Here is a 17800-nt window from a genome sequence, read left to right as displayed (position 1 = left end):
CTGCAGCTATTCTTATTGGGGATTATTTCGGATTGTACTGTTATAGAAACTAAATTAATGTTACACTTAATAACGGCAGCCAGACTGTTGGTGGCGCAACATTGGAAGAAAGAAGATTTACCTACAATAGAACAATGGATACTTAAAGTAATGGACGTAGCTGAAATGGCAAAAGTTTCAGCATATTTGAAAGAACAGTCACAAGAAAAATATATTTTGGAATGGAAAAGATGGATTGATTATATTCAAAACAAATATGGAACTAAAAAGTTTCAAATAGCATATGAATAATTCTTAATTATAGAAGTGTTATTATAATTACTTTAGTTTTGTTATAAGGGAGTTAAAGGGTGGAAGGTTTGTTAATGTTGTAATAGATATTTAGCATATGTTTGCATAAGATTGCTATATTTAATACCCTGTATTCTGCTTTGGGAAATCCGGGGGGGGGAGGGTTGATGGGGAGGGGGGGTTTATTATTAAAATTTTGTAAAACTTTTCAATAGAAAAAAAAGACAACGTGAGAACTATAGTGGATGTAATGGAATATTTATAACAACATAATGAAAAAGAAGCCTTATTAATTTTTTTAGATGTTGAAAAAGCTTTTAATATGCTGGACTGGTCATTCTTGTTTAAAGTTCTGGAAGACTTTGGTGAAAATTTTCATGGGATCAAGTTGATATACACATCTCAAAAGGCTTTATTACAGTTAGCGATGATTTGACTAAATCATATAATATTCAAAAGGGCAGACATGGTTATCCTCTGCCCCCTTTGTTGTTTGTTTGGATAATAGAATAGAATAGAATAACAAGAATTGGAAGGGAACCTGGAGGTCTAGCCCAACCCCGTGCTCAGGCATTAAACCCTATACCATTTCAGGCAAATGGCTGTCCAGTCTCTTCTTAAAAACTTCCAGTGTTGGAGCATTCACAGCTTCTGGAGGCAGGTGGTTCCATTGATTAATTGTTCTAACTGTCAGAAAATTTCTCCTTAGTTCTAGGTTGGTTCTCTCTTTGGTTAGTTTCCATCCATTGCTTCTTGTCTTGTCTTCAGGTGCTTTGGAGAATAGCTTCTCTTCATTAGACTAGACATACCCAATTCCAGCAACAATTCCTTATATGTTTTAGCCTCCAATCCCTTGATCATCTCTGTTGCTCTTGTCTGCACTCTTTGTAGAGTCTCAACATCTTTTTTACATCATAGTGACCAAAACTGGGTGCAGTATTCCAAGTGTGGCCTTACCAAGGCATTATAAAGTGGTATTAACACTTTATGTGATCTTGATTCTATATCCCTCTGTTAATGCAGCCTAGAACCATGTTGGTTTTTTTGGCAGCTGCAGCACATTGCTGGCTCATATTTAAGTGATTGTGCACTAGGAATCCAAGCTCCTTTCACAATTATTTCTATTGAGTCAGGTACCATCTATACTGTACCTGTGCATTTGGTTTTTCTTGCCTAAATGTAGAACCTTACTTTTTCACTATTAAATTTCATTTGTTAAATAGCACCCAATGTTCAAGTCTGTCAAGATCCTTCTGTATCTTATGCCTATCTTCTGGGTTGTTGGCTATTCCTGCCACCTTGGTATCGTTTGCAAATTTGATGAGTTCCCCATCTATCCCCCCATCCAAATCATTGATGAAAATTTTGAAGAGTACTGGGCCTAAAACAGAGCCTTGGGGTACCTTACTACATAATTCCCTCAATGTAGATGTAATTCCATTGAGGACTACACGTTGAGTGCGGCTGGTCAACAAGTTACGAATCCATATGGTGGTGATGCTGTCTAACCCACATTTTTCTATCTTATTAGGTAGTAGGTTGTAGTCTACTTTATCAAATGCCTTACTGAAATCCAAGTAAATTATATCCACAGCATTCCTCTGGTCCACTAATTTTGTCACCTTGTCAAAGAATGCATGTTGGCTTTTGGTTATGACTTTGCTTCTAGGTGTTCACTGATTTGTTGCTTGATTACCTTTTCCAGAATCTTCCTAGGTATTGAGGTCAGGTTGATAGGTGTGTAGTTTCCTGGATCTATTTTTTCCCTTTTTTGAAGATGTGAACTACATTAGCTCTTTTCCAGTCCTCTTGTAGTTCCCCAGTGCTCCAGGATCTTTGAAAGGTATAGTTCAGTGTTTCTGAGATCACATCTGCATTAGATAGGTGAGAATATAATGGGCCTAAAAATTAAAAATGATATCTTTAAATTGAAAGCTTTTGTTGATTATTTGGTTTTGATCTTACTGAATAATCTTAATGGGATTGAATCTTTAATGATGAAACTGACTTTTTTTCTTTGATGAAAAAATGGAAAGATTATGGTATATTAACAGGTTTTAAATGGAAAACAAAGTTGTTGGTTAAAAATATGACTACACAAAATTAGTCATATTCTGATGAAGAAATCTCTTTCAAAACTGAGAAAAAAATTAAATATTTAGTTGTTACTTTGTCTAATGTGAATTGTTCAAAGTTGTTGTTTCAAAATAACTATGTCAAAGTATAGAACAGAGTTAAAAAGGATAGGCTGAAATGGAAAGCATTGTCATTCTGTGCCAAACATCAAAATTTTGATCCCTTGACCACTCATCTGATTTGAATTGACCACTGCCTGTCCAGTAAAATTCACTGATGCCAAGGGTATCTGTATTTGCTCTAATATTTTTCTTTTTGCAATTTTGAGTTTCCCAAAGGGTATGCCTCTAACATTCCATGTTCCAATTTGATATACGGTAATGTTTGTACAGCATGGTCAACCTCTTTCATCATGAGCACCATCAATTGTTGGGCTTCCTGAAGACTTTCCTCAAACAACGTCATAAAATCCCTGACTACTAAAAGCTAGCGCTTGCTCTTTCCAATAGCTTTCAGGCTATCATCCAGCCTGGAGGGTCCACTGTTGGTATCCGTATCTGAGTCATGTTGAGTTATTGCCATAAAGTGTTCTGGTGAGATTTTTTTTTTACAGGGTAGTTCACCATTGCTTTCCCTAACCCTTACCATTTATCCAGGTTTGGGGACAGCATATGGTTGATGAATCAACCATATGGCTGGGTGGAACAACTAATTAGGAATAATAATAATCTCTCCAGGTAGCAATTCTATCATATACAATATGCAGCTGTTATTTGTGGTGAATCTGGATGCATTTCCTTGTGACAATGACACAACATTTTTCTTCAGTAGTCAGGCCCTGTTTATTTATTTCCTAAACACTGTTTTCATTATGAACAATTATCCTAAATTTGAGTTAATTGTATGGGTTCACTACCATTTCTCTAGTGTAGAGCTACAGGATAAACAATGGATAATTAACTGATTTTAGAAATTGGAATGGCACCCGCATTCAGGATAGCATCGAAATGTGCCAGCTAGGATTGTATTGAAATACTCCTACTTTTATGGAGTACAAGAAAGAAAGAATGATTAATTCTAATCTTTTGTATACACTTGCCCATTCCATATGATTGGCATTTTAGTTTTACTTTCAACTTCTTAGATCTGTCTTTACTTCACTTGTAAAAAGCTATTCTCCGTCTCTGTATGGTTGTAGGTTCTGTCTCAATGCTTTAGCTTCTAAACAACTGAAGACACTAAAGGGACACATTATCTATTATTATTATTATTTACAATGTTCACTCCAGGGTGAAGACTTTACATTCTTCACACTCATCTCCATATGTGCAGCAATGTAAGGTCAATTTCAGCAATGGAAGTTTGTGTCTTACTTGAACCCTTTAATAAACACAAACAGCAATTTTTTTTATAAATGCTATATTACCCTTTTAAGGGTGTCTGAGTGATCAAAACTGTGGAGTTATTTGTAAATACATGTTGACATTTTTTCTCTTCCTTTGGACTAAATATGTTCTTACTAAGCTAGTTATCAGCTTGTGGAAAGATTACATTATTTAAGAATTTTGATCATGAATGTTTTCTTGCTAGTTGTATCTTTGTTTTGTCTCAAGGGCACAGACTGCTTTGCACAGTACGCTAATAAAATGTATGGTGACAACAAGCCAATTATGCTGGATCCACCAACTGAATCATGATTTAACACTAATGTAGGTGGTTAGTTAGCATGGAATGAGTTAGGCCAGAATATTGTTTTGATATCAAGAAATATGAAGAGCTTAAGGAGTTGACCATTTAAGGCTACAAGAAATTTGACACCACATGAGATCCCCAAGAAGCGTCATGTTAACATGGCGATCAATCATATTGTCACATATATCGGAAATTAAATAGTTTAATGGGCTATCAAATGTTATACATCCAGTGGCAAAATACAATTGTAAAATCTCATAATTAAAATAGAATGTCATGCAATGGATCCAAAGTGATGCAGAGTTGCATGAATAATTTTCATTTCCAAATAGGTAGATATGCTGCTTCAAAAGATGTGGATAGTGACCTGTAAGGCCTGGATAATGCAGTATTGGAGCCCTGTAATAAAACACAATTTATCTTATATTGTGGTATTGATCTAATGCATTATGATACTCATACTTCTACTCAGTAGGAAGATTGGGATCAGAAATGTTGCCACCAAAAAATGAAACATCTGATATGAAGCCATCAGTTTTGCTAAATGAAACATAAATCCATTTTCAATTGCTAAAAGAATGTACAATATCATTTTGTCATACAATTTGATTAATAAACCACTCTTTAGCTAATACCTTTTTGTCTTTTACAATTATACTGAAATAAATACTATGGATATTAGTTATTATAACTTTACCTAAAATGAAATATTTTATAACACACGTAAGTGATGCTTGGGAAGTTTGACTATTTTATAGTTTTTTTATTTCCTGGATTAATTTGTGTACTAGATGGCAGCTGTTCTAAAATAACTTAAAGTCATTAAACTTAAGTCACTAAGTGACTTAAATTATTCTTTTAATGTGGGGGTACAATCTACAGTAAAATATAAGTAAAAAAGCATTGTTTAAGATGTGTATGTCAGGATACACTTTTTAAAAATAAAGCAAGTTTTACAAATTTATTTATTTGGTCTACAATTCTTCCTCTCATGTGAACCCAAAGTTTCACAGGAACACTTCCTCTGAAAATAAATTAATTAATGCATTAATGGAGGAAATAGATTGATGAATCCATGCAAGACAGAGACGGATCTTGAATGAACTGATCCATCCATTCTTACCAGATACTATCATTTTACCTATTCCCACAGCACATCCTTACTCTTACTGAGGGGCTTCCCTTTCTTCTCATTTAAGATGGGTGGTTAACTGCCACAAAGCTTCCCCATGCAAAAATAAAGCACATTAAAAAACCCAAAGAAAACAAGTATACATCCCTACACAAAAAATAGACATCAGAAATGATAAGACAAAGTTTATTTTAAGAGCAGATGCCCTCTAATCATATGGTAATACAACTTCAGCAAAAAGCAAACCAATAAATCTGAGTAGCTGATGAGACCTTACGTTATGTTTAGTTTAACAAAACAGTAAGACTTCAAGCCTAGAAATATGCAATTGAATATATGCTGAGTAGATTAGGAATGCATTGGATTGACTATTAAGTAATTTAATATTAGGAATACACATAGTACATGCTCTTATATTTATCATTTTTCTGTTATTCTGTATACAATATCACAATACTTCCCAAGTTGTGGAAATATAACTTTGAAATTAATTGCAACCATACAATGCAAAAATATTAACATTAAAATTTGCAGCCTAAACCATTAGCATAAAGGATGCTAGCATATTCTTACTTCTCTGCCTTTATTGTTCTGGTGGCCCTGTTTAAGATTATTCATTCCCTTCTGGAAGGCTTAATAGGATCATCTGCCACCTGTTCTCTGTGATTATTTTGGTAATAGAGTCACTCAAAGTTGCTAAAATCTTGACTCACCATAGGTAGTCTCAATAGTGATGTCTGGGCAATGTTCTGCATCTATTTCTGGCATTCATTCCAGCTTGTGGACTTTGAAAAAGTGGATAGGATCCTCTGCCATTTAAAAGAAGAGAATTTGGCAATGGTAGCTCATGCCCTTATATGCTATTGCCCTGTAATTTACCTGGGACTGTTTTAGAAGTTGCAACTGATGCAGACGTGCATGCTTATAGGTGAGACTCGTCACAGTCAGTTATTATCTACAGCTACTGCATTGGTTATCAGTAGGTCTTCTACTTAAAAGTTTGCCTTTTAAAGCCTTAAATACATCAGCTCCTAGCTTTCATGGAGAGCTGCCTTCTCCAAGTAGAAACTTTGTCTGATATAAACATCCTGAATGAAAAAACTACAAATTCTTAAGGCAGAGGAGGTGAGGTTGGTGGGGATATGGAAGGATGTTTTTCATTGGTGATCTGGCATTATAAAATAGCCTCCATCTCAGAAATAATCTTGGTTCTCTTCGAAAAAGCAATTATTCCATTGATCCTTTGGAAGTTGATAGGCCCTGCCTGCCTAATTATTGAACTATGATCTTTGAATTCTGGCAGTATATAAATATAAATGCAATAAATACATATAAACTTCTTCAAGGCAGGTTTAGAAAAGGATAGGTGATATTGTTTTGTACTCCTCGTTCTATGTTGATTTCCACTTTAAGATCATTAAGGCAAATTGTTGCCATTGTTTTTTCATATATTAATTGTAATAAGTTTACTACAATTTACTACTAGTAAGCAGTGTCTATTCCTTGGTTGAGCAATGCCTTAATTATTGCTTGCTGGAATACTGAGTCAAACACCTTTTTGTAGTCAATGAAAGCCATGCACAGGGGCATGGTATATTCGTTGTGCCTTTCAATGACTTGCTGGACAACCTGGATGTGATCCATTGTGCTATAGCCACTTCTGAACCCTGCCTGCTCCTTTGGCTGTGCATCATTTAATGTTCTCAATATTCTTGGCGCAAAGAGCCATGGAAAGATATGTGCTCGGCATTACAAGACAAGATAGAAAGACCTGCACATGGATTAGAGAACAAATGAAAGTATACGATATCATCTAGAGAGTAAAAGAATTGAAAAGGAAATGGTCACATAGCAAGAAGAACTGATAGCAGATGGACCAAGGTAGTCAGAATGGATCTCACTTGATAAAAAGCAGCCACAAAGAGTTCTAAAGCAAGATGGATTGACAACATCAGCAAATATTGTGAGCCCAACTGACAAAAGAAAGCTCAGGACCGTATTGGTTGGAAGCATACAGAAGAGGCCTTCATTCTGCAGTGGACAGACAATGGCTAAAATGATAACATATAAACATAAAGAAATGCATATCTGGTTAATTGTATTTTTTTTTAAATGCCAGTTTCAAACAAAATGTGATTAGAAGCAAAAGCTGTCCCTCCCACTTTTTGTATTTTAAGAAGTTCCAGTATGTAAAAATTTGCTACAGATGACTGCCACTAAGAGAAAAGAAGAGTGCAATGCATTGGGAATGTTCTTGCATAACTTATTTTGTTAAATTTTCTTAACATTTTGATGCCTATTGATATTTTTCCCACCTCATTTCTTATAGTGTTATATATCTGGAAATATTTTTGTTAAAATGTATCACAATTGTGATTTATGCAAAGTAATCCATTGTATCATCTAGAAATTGAATCTAGCATTTATTTATTTATTTATTTATTTTATTAAATTTATATACCGCCCTTCTCCCGAAGGACTCAGGGCGGTGAACAGGGCATATATAAATAGAAAATACAAAAATTAAAAAAGAATTAAACAATTGCCCAGATAAAAACAGTAGCAGTATAAAAACCCATTAAAAACCCTGACGCCCCCCATCAGGCCAGGCCAGCTTGTTCAAATAAATGGGTCTTCAGACCGCGCCGGAAGGAGCGAAGGTCCGGTGCCGTCCGGAGCTCAACCGGCAGTTGGTTCCATAAAGCCGGAGCGCCCACAGAGAAGGCCCTCCCCCTGGGGGCCACCAGCCGACATTCTCTGACCGGAGGTACCCTGAGGAGGCCCTCTCTGTGGGATTATTTCTGAGCAAGTTCCATCTTGTTGAGTCTCTTGTAATCTCTCTGGTCTGCTATGGGATTCATGGTGCCTTTTCTTTTAGGTGAGTTTTTTTTAACATTACATATCTATAGCACATGTTCAGATTTCAACCTTTTCAACTTCTAGAATCCCAGTGTTGTTTGTACCCAATATAACTTATAGCTGATACGTTTCAATTTGGGGAAAAGTTCAGCATGCAGTTTTACTTAAATAACAGGAAGAAAAACATATGTACTGATCTTATTTATGTAGTCTACTTTCCCAGGGATGTTGGGATTCCAAAGATAAATGTTAGGTAAATGTAAATACATTAAATTAATCCTCTTGTGTCATGCCAGAATGAATTGAGTAGTTTTATAGCAATTGTCACATATAATGTTCCATATGAAATGACTGTAATATATAACTAATGCTATAACATGTGTTTATATGGAAATATCCACCAGTCATAAATGTGCCATCATACAAATGTAACAATCGATAAATTACTCTGGTCTAATTATATAATATTTATAAAAACTGGGCAAATATGTATCAGTCAAAGTGATGATGTGGTTAATATTACTATATACCAGAGGGATTGAATTAAGGAATGAAACAATTAAAAAGCTGCTCTAATATATAAAACAGAAAAAAGAATATAAAATTAGGAAAAAAACTTGCATAAAATACCCCTTTCCCAATATCTTGTATTAAATATAACTCTGCTTAATTTTCAATAAAAAATATTAACCCTTGACAGTACGAAAATGTCATTCAGCTCATCTGTTATGTCCATTAAGGCCCTACTTATAAATGGAAAGCAGACACATTCTGAGACCCTAAATCTGGAATAGCCCTATTTTTCCAATATTGAACCATGAACTTATTTGCTATGCCTCAGATTTGATAAATTTAGATTTCTTCATAGAAATGAGTTTTTTTTTATTGAAAAGTTTTAAAATACAGTTTTCCTTTTAAAAAACCCCCCTTCCCCCTCCCTGCTCCATCTCCTTAACTTGTAATGACTTTTGCATTGTCTTATTAACAATCTAATGTTAATATGGAAGATTAATTTGACCATATCATATGAATACGTATCCCCTCATCCATTTTTGTTCCTAATATTATGAAGTAAGTTATGCTCCTCTGGCTGAAACTAGTCTATAGAATGCCTTGCTAATTAGTTTCTCTAAGTGTTCTTATATTTTAAGATAATACTGGACTGTCAAAGAAAAGAAAAACCCTCAATAAGTTCGTTTATTTACTGGTTTTATTTATCACCTCAGCTGACTGTGATTGTAAGTGTTGTATAATATCCAAACCTGATAAAACAATATAGTAACAACATATAATAACACAAAATGCTGATCAGGGGAAAAAAACATTTCAGAACTGGTGACTCCTCACTGATCCATCCTTAAGCCATTGCAGTTTGATTTTAATATGTTTCTATAAGGATGCACTAGGACAAGGGCAAGCAACCTCGGCTCTTTTATGACTCAAGGACTTCAACTCCTAGAATTCTGGGAGTTGAAGTCCATGAGTCATAAAAGAGCCGAGGTTGCCTGCCCCTGCACTAGGAGAACAACACTTTATTGAGTACAGGTGGTTCCAAAAAACACCCCTTCCTGTTCCATCAGACCATGACTGTATTTTGAAATAGGCCTTACAAGAACACCAACAATCTAACTTCATTTTAAGATGATAGGCGCAAATCTGAAAATTACTATCATTAATGTTGTCATCTCGAAAGTGCTTTTTTCAAAAGACAACTTTTCCTTGATGAAGAAGAACAGTTGTGATGCTGACGATGGTGGGAGGGATTAGCACTCTCTGTGAGAGCTCTTGAGACCACTTGAGGGTCAGTCTTTCCCCTCAGGGTGCAATTGGTTGTGGAATCTTCTTGGCATTGTTGCAAGAGCTGTGTTGTAGACTGGAGAGAGGTGGGGTCTGCTCAGTGTTAACATAAATGGCCTCTTTTACTCATCTTTCAAACCAAAATATGGACTTTGCCATCTTCAAAAGAGTGACCTTTGTCTTTCAAATGCAGATGGACAGGTGAATCTTGTCCTGATGAGTTTCATCTCCTAGGTTGTGCCGTGCTCTTGTGAAGTGGTTGTTTTGTTTCACCAATGTACAGATCTGCACATGTCTCAGTGCATTGTATTGCACATGTCACATTGCTCAGTTCTTGTCTAGGTGTTATATCTTTGGGGTGGACAAGCTTATGTTTTAGTATGTTCTTGGGTTTGAAGTATAAATGTATGTTGTGTTGGTTGAGAAATTCTCCTGAGCTTTTCAAATATTCCTGCAATGTTTAGAATGACAATGTTGCCATGTTTGTTGTTCTGTTCTTGGTCTGTAATGGGGGAGCTCCTGCTGGATCTTTTTCTGGATTTGATGAAGGCCCAGTTAGGATAACCAGAAGTTCTGAGGGATTCCTTGACATATTTTAATTATTTTTCTTTTCCTTCTTTACTGGTTGGCAAACTTTCAGTCCAGGGGTGTAGGGTTTTGATCACTCCCATTTTGTGCTCCAGTGGGTTGTGAAAATCAAAATATAAATACTGATCTGTGTGTGGGGGGCTTTCTGTAAGCCTCAGTATTAAGGCTTTTCTGTCTTCCTTAATGTGCACTGCACAGTCTAGAAAAGCCAGACTGTTTTCTTTAACATCTTTCTGTGTGAACTTGCCAGCTGATAAAGGAAGTTGCACAGTTATCTTGTACACAGCTGACTACAATGCCAAGATGGAGACTTTTGACGGTACTACAAACTGTATGCTCCTGCACTTTAACAATGTAATTTGGGCAGACTATAGAGCAGTATTTCTCAACCTTGACAGCTTGAAAATGTGTGGACTTTAACTCCTAGAATTCCCAGCCCGCATGAGTTGAAGTCCAGTGAGACTATAAAAAGTTTGGGTACATAGGGTCTGTGGTCAGAAGTTAATCATTTTAACTGAAGTGAGTAGATCTTGTGGTCAAACAGTGGCTTCTTTCCAAGTGTATGATCCCAGTCTTTTAGGATGAAAAATCGTTGACTCTCTCAGATTGAGCCTGATGTCAGGTAATTATAGGGATATATTTACAGATTTTATTTGCAACAGTATAAAAGTTGTTCGTCATTGCCATCTTCTAGAAGGAACATGAATAATAATAATAATAAAATTGGAAGGACCTTGGAGGTCATTAGTCCAACCCCCTGCTCAGGCAGGAAACCCTATACCATTTCAGACAAAAGCCTGTCCAGTCTCCATGATTGTATGTCAGTGTGCACTTACTTTGAAATCTGTTCTGCTAAAACCAGGTCTATGGGATTTAACATAAAAAGGGCATTTACTAAGATGGAAATAGTGATTCATTAAAATAACATGTAAAACTTTTAGATTGTAAAATATCTGCTTACAAAGTAAAGATTTGCATCAGCAAGCAAACACCAATACTTATGTGATAATAAAACAGTAAAAGGCATTGATGCCTGTGTTCTTCTATCCCACCCTTCTGCCAGAACAATATTGTAAATCCTTAGCCCAGAATTAAAGCTCATTCTTTTAAGGAACGTTTGAGTAAACATGCTAAGTATTCTTTTAACACAATGTTTTTCAATCTTAGCAACTTTAAAATGTGTGGATTTTAGTTCCCAGAATTCCCTAGCATGCTGACTGGTGAATTTTAGGAGTTGAAGTCCACACATCTTAACGTCAACAAAGTTGAGAAACGCTGTTTCTGACCGTAGCAAAACAAGTCCTCAAATATATATTTTAATTATTAGGGGCTAGTGTCATAGTGCTTTATTATGTATTATTCAGAATGTGTAGGTATTAACGAGTATGATTAGCACTGATGATGTTACCTAGTTAGGGTAATGAAACATCTGCAAGTAAACATGTAAGCTCAGAGAGCACAAAGGACACCTCATATTAACATACAGTACATGTTAGCAGGTCAAAGTTATTTTTAGAATACTTTTCAACTGCATTATTTGCGAAAAATAAGGCAAAGTATTTTTATTGGGATAGAATCCTTCAGCATCTATGCTGATTGTTACAATTATTAATCTTTTCTCTGAACATTCATAATTTGAATAGGGGAATGATTATCTGATACATAAAACCACAATAGTTTCTGTTTTATTAACTTCTCTATAAGTTATATCACAGCTGATGTGTTATCTTATTCATGATTATTCATAAATTCAGCACATGAATAAAATTTAGTGTGCAGGTGGTTATTGATTTTATTGCTTATTTCAGGATTGAAACCGTTGATGTCAGGATTTTAATTTTTAATCCATGGTTTTGTGATAAGATTAAGATTTACTAATCCTAAAATGATTGCTGATTCAAAATGATATACCAATTACAGAATATTGAAAAGCTAGTGTGCTAAATTGCTTAAAGTAAAAGATTAACACTCAGGAGATTCAATTCAAGTTGCTATCTCTCAGCGAGTTCAATAATTTTCATTTAATTATATTTCAGACTTAGATCACAGATTCTTGGAACTGAAGGAGTTTCAATGTACTGTAAGATGTCCCCCACCACTTTTTTGGCTGTTTTTTGTTTTTTAAATCTCACAGGCAGATTACTTTCACAAGTATATGGAATAGTATGTTCTAATATCTTTGTTTATATTTCATAAATACTGAGAAAATGTCTTTAAATTTTCAGCAAGTTGTGGCAGCAATAAATGCAGGAGTCAATCCTAAAGGAAATATGCCAAATCAAGTCAGTCACTGGGATTTGGGAAGTTCCTTCTTCTTTGCGGGGACTGTTATTACCACCATAGGTAGGACACAATTTATTATTCTATTTGAACATTGATGACCCAAATTAAATTTAGCTAAAGTATATGTTTATATATTCTTATTTGGGAACTTTGTCTTTTTTAATTGTCCTGTTTTCAGTAAGGAAATGTTGGTTAAGTATTTACAAGCCAAGTATAAATAATCAAAAACTTTTTAAGTGCAAGGTTTAGATTATTTTTAGTTTAGATTTTTCCTAATGGAAGCCTTGGTTTTTAGATTGATTTTGTTTGTTTAGCAATGACTGCCTTAATTTCATACACTTATTCTCATGTTTTAATTGAGGTCTTTGTAAAGTTAATCTAGTTGGAAAATTTCTTTAAATGTTAAACATGTAAATATAATGAGCATCAATGTAAATATAAATCACCTGGTATTTTATTAGGTATTGGGTGAGTTGCATAGTTTATGAACAACATTCTTTCTACTATATGGTACACATATTTTAATGCAAGTGCTACATGAATAGCTGCACCATGCCAAACTAAATGCTATAAATGCATTATATTGCTTAAATGTCTTACTGTTTGACATCAGTATGCCATCATAGGCATCATTTACTTTTCTCTCACACATAAATTTACTTAATGAGAGTCAGATGATATTGGGGTGGTAGATCCCATCCCATCTTTTTCACTATGAAAGCATGTTCCACACATTATCTTCAGTCAGAGTAGAAAGGCTAAGAGGATCCTCTTCCTCTTTCTCCAATCTAAGATTATCTGAGAAAGGAAGTGTGAGATTGGACCAGTCATTCCTCCAATTCTCATCACATTTTGCCTTTCAGAGGTCTTTGGATTGAGCAGCAAAATAAGAATGGAATGGAACTTATATATACAAAAATTAGTATCTCTGTGAGAAACTATTGTATTGTTGAAATGTATGGGAAAGTGGTTAAAAAGAGATATTCTGCTAACTGTGTCAAAATGTGTATATATACTGTTAAATTTTATCATATTACCTTGTTGCACAGGGAGAATTCAGCAAGTTTTAATTGTTCTGTGATGAGCCTGTAAGACAGCCTTTCTCAGCCTGTGCACCTCAGATAGCTTGTACTACAACTGCAACAATTGTGACAAAATTGAAGGACATTAGGTTGAGAAAAGTTGCCGTAGAGTAGACAGTTTAAACTTGTCTTGATTGAGAAGTTCATAAATTTAAGAATGCCTATCATTATTTTCAATAACCCTAAACTTCCTTTCTAAAAAAAGTCTCAATGTATTTAATAAACAAGCATTTGTAACCACCCCACCAAAAAAGAAAAGAAATGTACATATGTAAGTCATGTATTGGAAAGAGGAATTTTTTTATTGTAAATGGCACTGATTCTTTTTCTTCTAATGTATACTAATTCATTTCTGAACTAGAATAAATATTTGCTTAACCAAAGTGATGTATCAAAATGATTTTAAAAACAACCATCAAACAAAAAACACTTGTTTGAAATATTAAAACAAAGTGTTCAACTTTACTTGTCAGGGAATTACACTGATGTTGTTTTAGAGTGCTACCATTGATGACTGGCATTTACTACTGGCATTTGGTTTTGACTGAGCAGTTCTGTGAGTTCAGTTATTCTACTGTTTTCTGTAGAATTATTTTTGAAGATTATATTTTGCTGAGCCTACAATATATACTGTATTATTAAATTTATTTGCTGCCCATCTCACCACAAGGCAACTCTGGGCAGCTTGCAACATTAAAAGGGATGCAATCATAACCATAGGACTACAAAATTATGATTAAAAGAATACAAAATTATGATTAAAAATGGGAGGACAGCAAGCAAGGTGCCCAGGGGGTGAGGTGGGATCTATTAGTCCATCAACCACCTCCAACATGGTACCCCCCCCTCTTGAGGCCTCAGACCAACTGGCAGAACCTTATGGAAGGTCAGGAGGGTGGGAGCTAATCTTACCTCAGTGGTGAGATGTTCCAAAGGCCCCAGCAGTACTCTGTGTGTGTGTGTGTGTGTGTGTGTTTGTGTGTGTGTAATACTGCCTCTTTACATGATTTTTTTAAACTGAATTACAATGGCTTGAGTTCTTTGTATTTTCAATACTCTACACTAGTGTCTCTCAGCTTTAGCAGTTTTAGGATCTGTGGACTTGAACTCTCAGAATTCCCCAGCCAGGATGGCTGACTGGGAAATTCTGGGTGTCGAAGTTTATCTTAAAGTTGCCAAGGTTGAGAATCACAGCTTTATATATGGACACCTCATGTCAAAAATGCAGATCAGACTGACTGACATGACAGAGATGGAAAATCTTCCTTTCAGAAACAGTCATTGTGATTCTTTACATTAAAGTCAATACATTACTATTTTATTCTCTCATGATCTGCCCTATTCTCTAATAAATATTTTCTGTGAACAACATGAAAGATGGATACATGTCTGGTCATAATATTTTTCAGGTTGCTATTCAATGCACCTGCAGTCATAGAAATTGCTGTATATAAAAAAGAAGCGTACATGGCCAGGAAGTGGGGGGGAAGTCATATTGAATTCTAAGTTATAAGGGAGCAGAATGTCAGATAAAATGTTATGAAAAATATTTTTATTTCACTTAAACAATATTGACAGTTATTTAAAAATAAATGTTATTTTATATTCTCCTTCACGATATCCTCTTTATATAATTTACTCATCTCACAGTACCGTGTGGTTCTGTTGGGTGTGGATGATGGAGTCCCTGGTCAAAAATTTCTGGAAAGTATAAAGATTAGGAGAAAAATGGTATAATCTCCAATTTTATCCTTGGCTTGCCTAATCCATTTTTATATTCCATTGTCACTTATGGTGAGCATCAGTTGCTTTGAATATGACATGAATAGCCTTTGGTATTTTATGAAATAATATTTGTTTAAGATTGTTCCTGCTTCTGTGCAAGGGGAGCAACTGACCTATACAAATATCAAAATCTCCTGCATTCTTTTGGTGTCATATTATAATGTCAAGCAAAACTGCTTTATTTTCTGAAAGTGAAAAGATAGCAACTATTGACATTCTGAAAATATGCCATATTTGATGACAGTCTTGAGCTAGCACTTAGCAGACTAAAGTAAATCCTTGTAGATTCACATTTGTGATTAAGGGCTTGGTCTCTGAGCTCGAACAAAATTTTTATTGTAAATAATGTTTCTTTCTCCAGTGTATGTCCCCTGCAGGCATAAGCCTTTGCTTCTGAAGTCGGAACATTTTCTATCTTGTTACTGTATGTAGTTTATTGATTCAGCTGAACAATGGGGAATTGTACTATTAACTCTGTTATTGCTGACATAATTTTATTATAACCAGAGAAGTCTGTGTTGAAATGTTCTTTTCAGCTAGATATTAACTATGTAATACACAGTCTCTCCCTGTTCCATGGAGGCCTGTGTAGGAATAGCAAAGTTTAACCATGCATGTTGCACGAAAAGAAAAAAGTATGTCAAACCTTTCTAACACCCAGTGAAATACGATTATACAACGTCTACTGGATACATATTGTACAATTTTATTAGTTATATTGTTTTCCTTTTTAGTGATATGCAATTGTTTTTTGTTAATATTAATAATTTTATCCCTTTTTTAATCTTAACAAATATTTTTTAAAAACAAATAACTGTAGCGGTTATGAGCAGGTTCAAGCTATTTGTCCTGAAATCCTGTTTCTAATCTCTGAAAATAATTCCTGTTGTCAATAGTAATGGCAAAAAAAGTGAGCTGGAAATAGGGCAGCCTTGCTCTTTATTTTGAGCCAGAGTGTCAGTCTTGGGCAGCAACTGATAAGTAAAAGGCAAGAAGGGGGAAAAAAGTGCACTTAATTCTCCTAATCTGGCCACTCATAAGAGTCCATGTTCCTGGATAGTTAAAGCAGAGGCCCCTAACCTTTGGGGCACCAGGGACAGGTTCTGTGGAGAAAGATTTTTCCACGCTCAGAGGGACCGTGGTTTCATGTGCTACCTGCATCCAGCGGATGGGGCTTCACTTGTTTCTGCGGCTGCTGGTATGCCACGGCCCAGTGCCGGTCTATGGACCGGGTTTGGGGACCCCTGAGTTAAAGGATTTTCAAACACTCTTCTAAAGAGGTCTGAGGTCTGTTTTGCAAATCTGAGGAGCTGCAGAATCAAATTGCTGTATCCAAAGAGAAAAACACAAAATGGCCCAAACAACTCACTCCTGAACTTCTTGAAAACAGGACAAGGATTTGCTTCCAGGAGTTGGAATATTTATTTAATTGGATTTGTATACTGTCCTGTTGTGCTGCTAGCAATGTCCAGCAAAAATATGTGGCATTTGTTAACTTGCTGGGTAACTTTACAAAGGCAAAATTCTACCACCTACAGCTTGAATAGTTAAAAGGAGTTTAGGATTGTAGATAGCTGGAGTTCACTGGGTTGCTGGGAATTAGCAGCAGCAAAGACTAGCTATTGTGGCATTTTCTGCCAGTGATGAAACAAAATTGTTTACTATCTCTGCTTGCAAATAGCAGGCTTGCATTATCCTTGAGGTCTGACAAGAGTCTTTATTGTAAGAAGGAAACTTACCCTGATGAGTAGAGTGAATAAATTTGTATTAATCCATGAGAAATAAAGTCTGGTTAGGAACAATGCCACCAAATTTAACTGCTTTCATTTTACTACTTTCAGTGGGAGAATAAATTACTTGCTTCATCCTCCCATTAAAATAAATAGGGCATAATATTGATTTTCCTTTGCATGGAATGCCTAGTTTAATGAAAAGAAGGACTAGAGGTGGCATGATAGCATGCTTCTAATATCTAAGATGCTGCCATAAAAAAGAGGGGGTCAACCTATTTTCCAAAGCACCTGAAGGCAGGACAAGAAGCAATGGACAGAAACTAATCTAGCAGAGTTCCAACCTAGAAATAAGGATAAATTTCCTGACAGTTACAACAATTAATCAGCAGAACAGCTTGCCTTCAGAGGTTGTGGGTGCTTCATCACTGGAGCTTTTAAGAAGAGATTGGACAGTCATTTGTCTGAAATTGGATAATGTCTCC

At 35.4% G+C, this 17800-nt stretch overlaps 1 protein-coding gene across 1 annotated transcript in view; it reads left to right on the top strand.

The window, feature by feature from the left end:
* Nucleotides 1-17800, top strand: part of KCNK2 (potassium two pore domain channel subfamily K member 2) — a gene marked incomplete at both ends in the record, with an annotated part of 107487 nt that overhangs the window by 38796 nt on the left and 50891 nt on the right. Inside the window, one exon of the mRNA XM_081312896.1 lies at nucleotides 12661-12778. Within this exon, the coding sequence (XP_081169022.1) occupies nucleotides 12661-12778 (118 nt within the window). The remainder of the gene's footprint in view (nucleotides 1-12660; nucleotides 12779-17800) is intronic.

This window comes from Vipera berus, assembly GCF_964194415.1.
Source record: "Vipera berus genome assembly, chromosome: 1".
NCBI classification, from domain to species: domain Eukaryota; kingdom Metazoa; phylum Chordata; class Lepidosauria; order Squamata; family Viperidae; genus Vipera; species Vipera berus.
The sequence above is the reverse complement of the archived record's forward strand: the minus strand, read 5'-3'. Positions and strand labels throughout refer to the sequence as shown.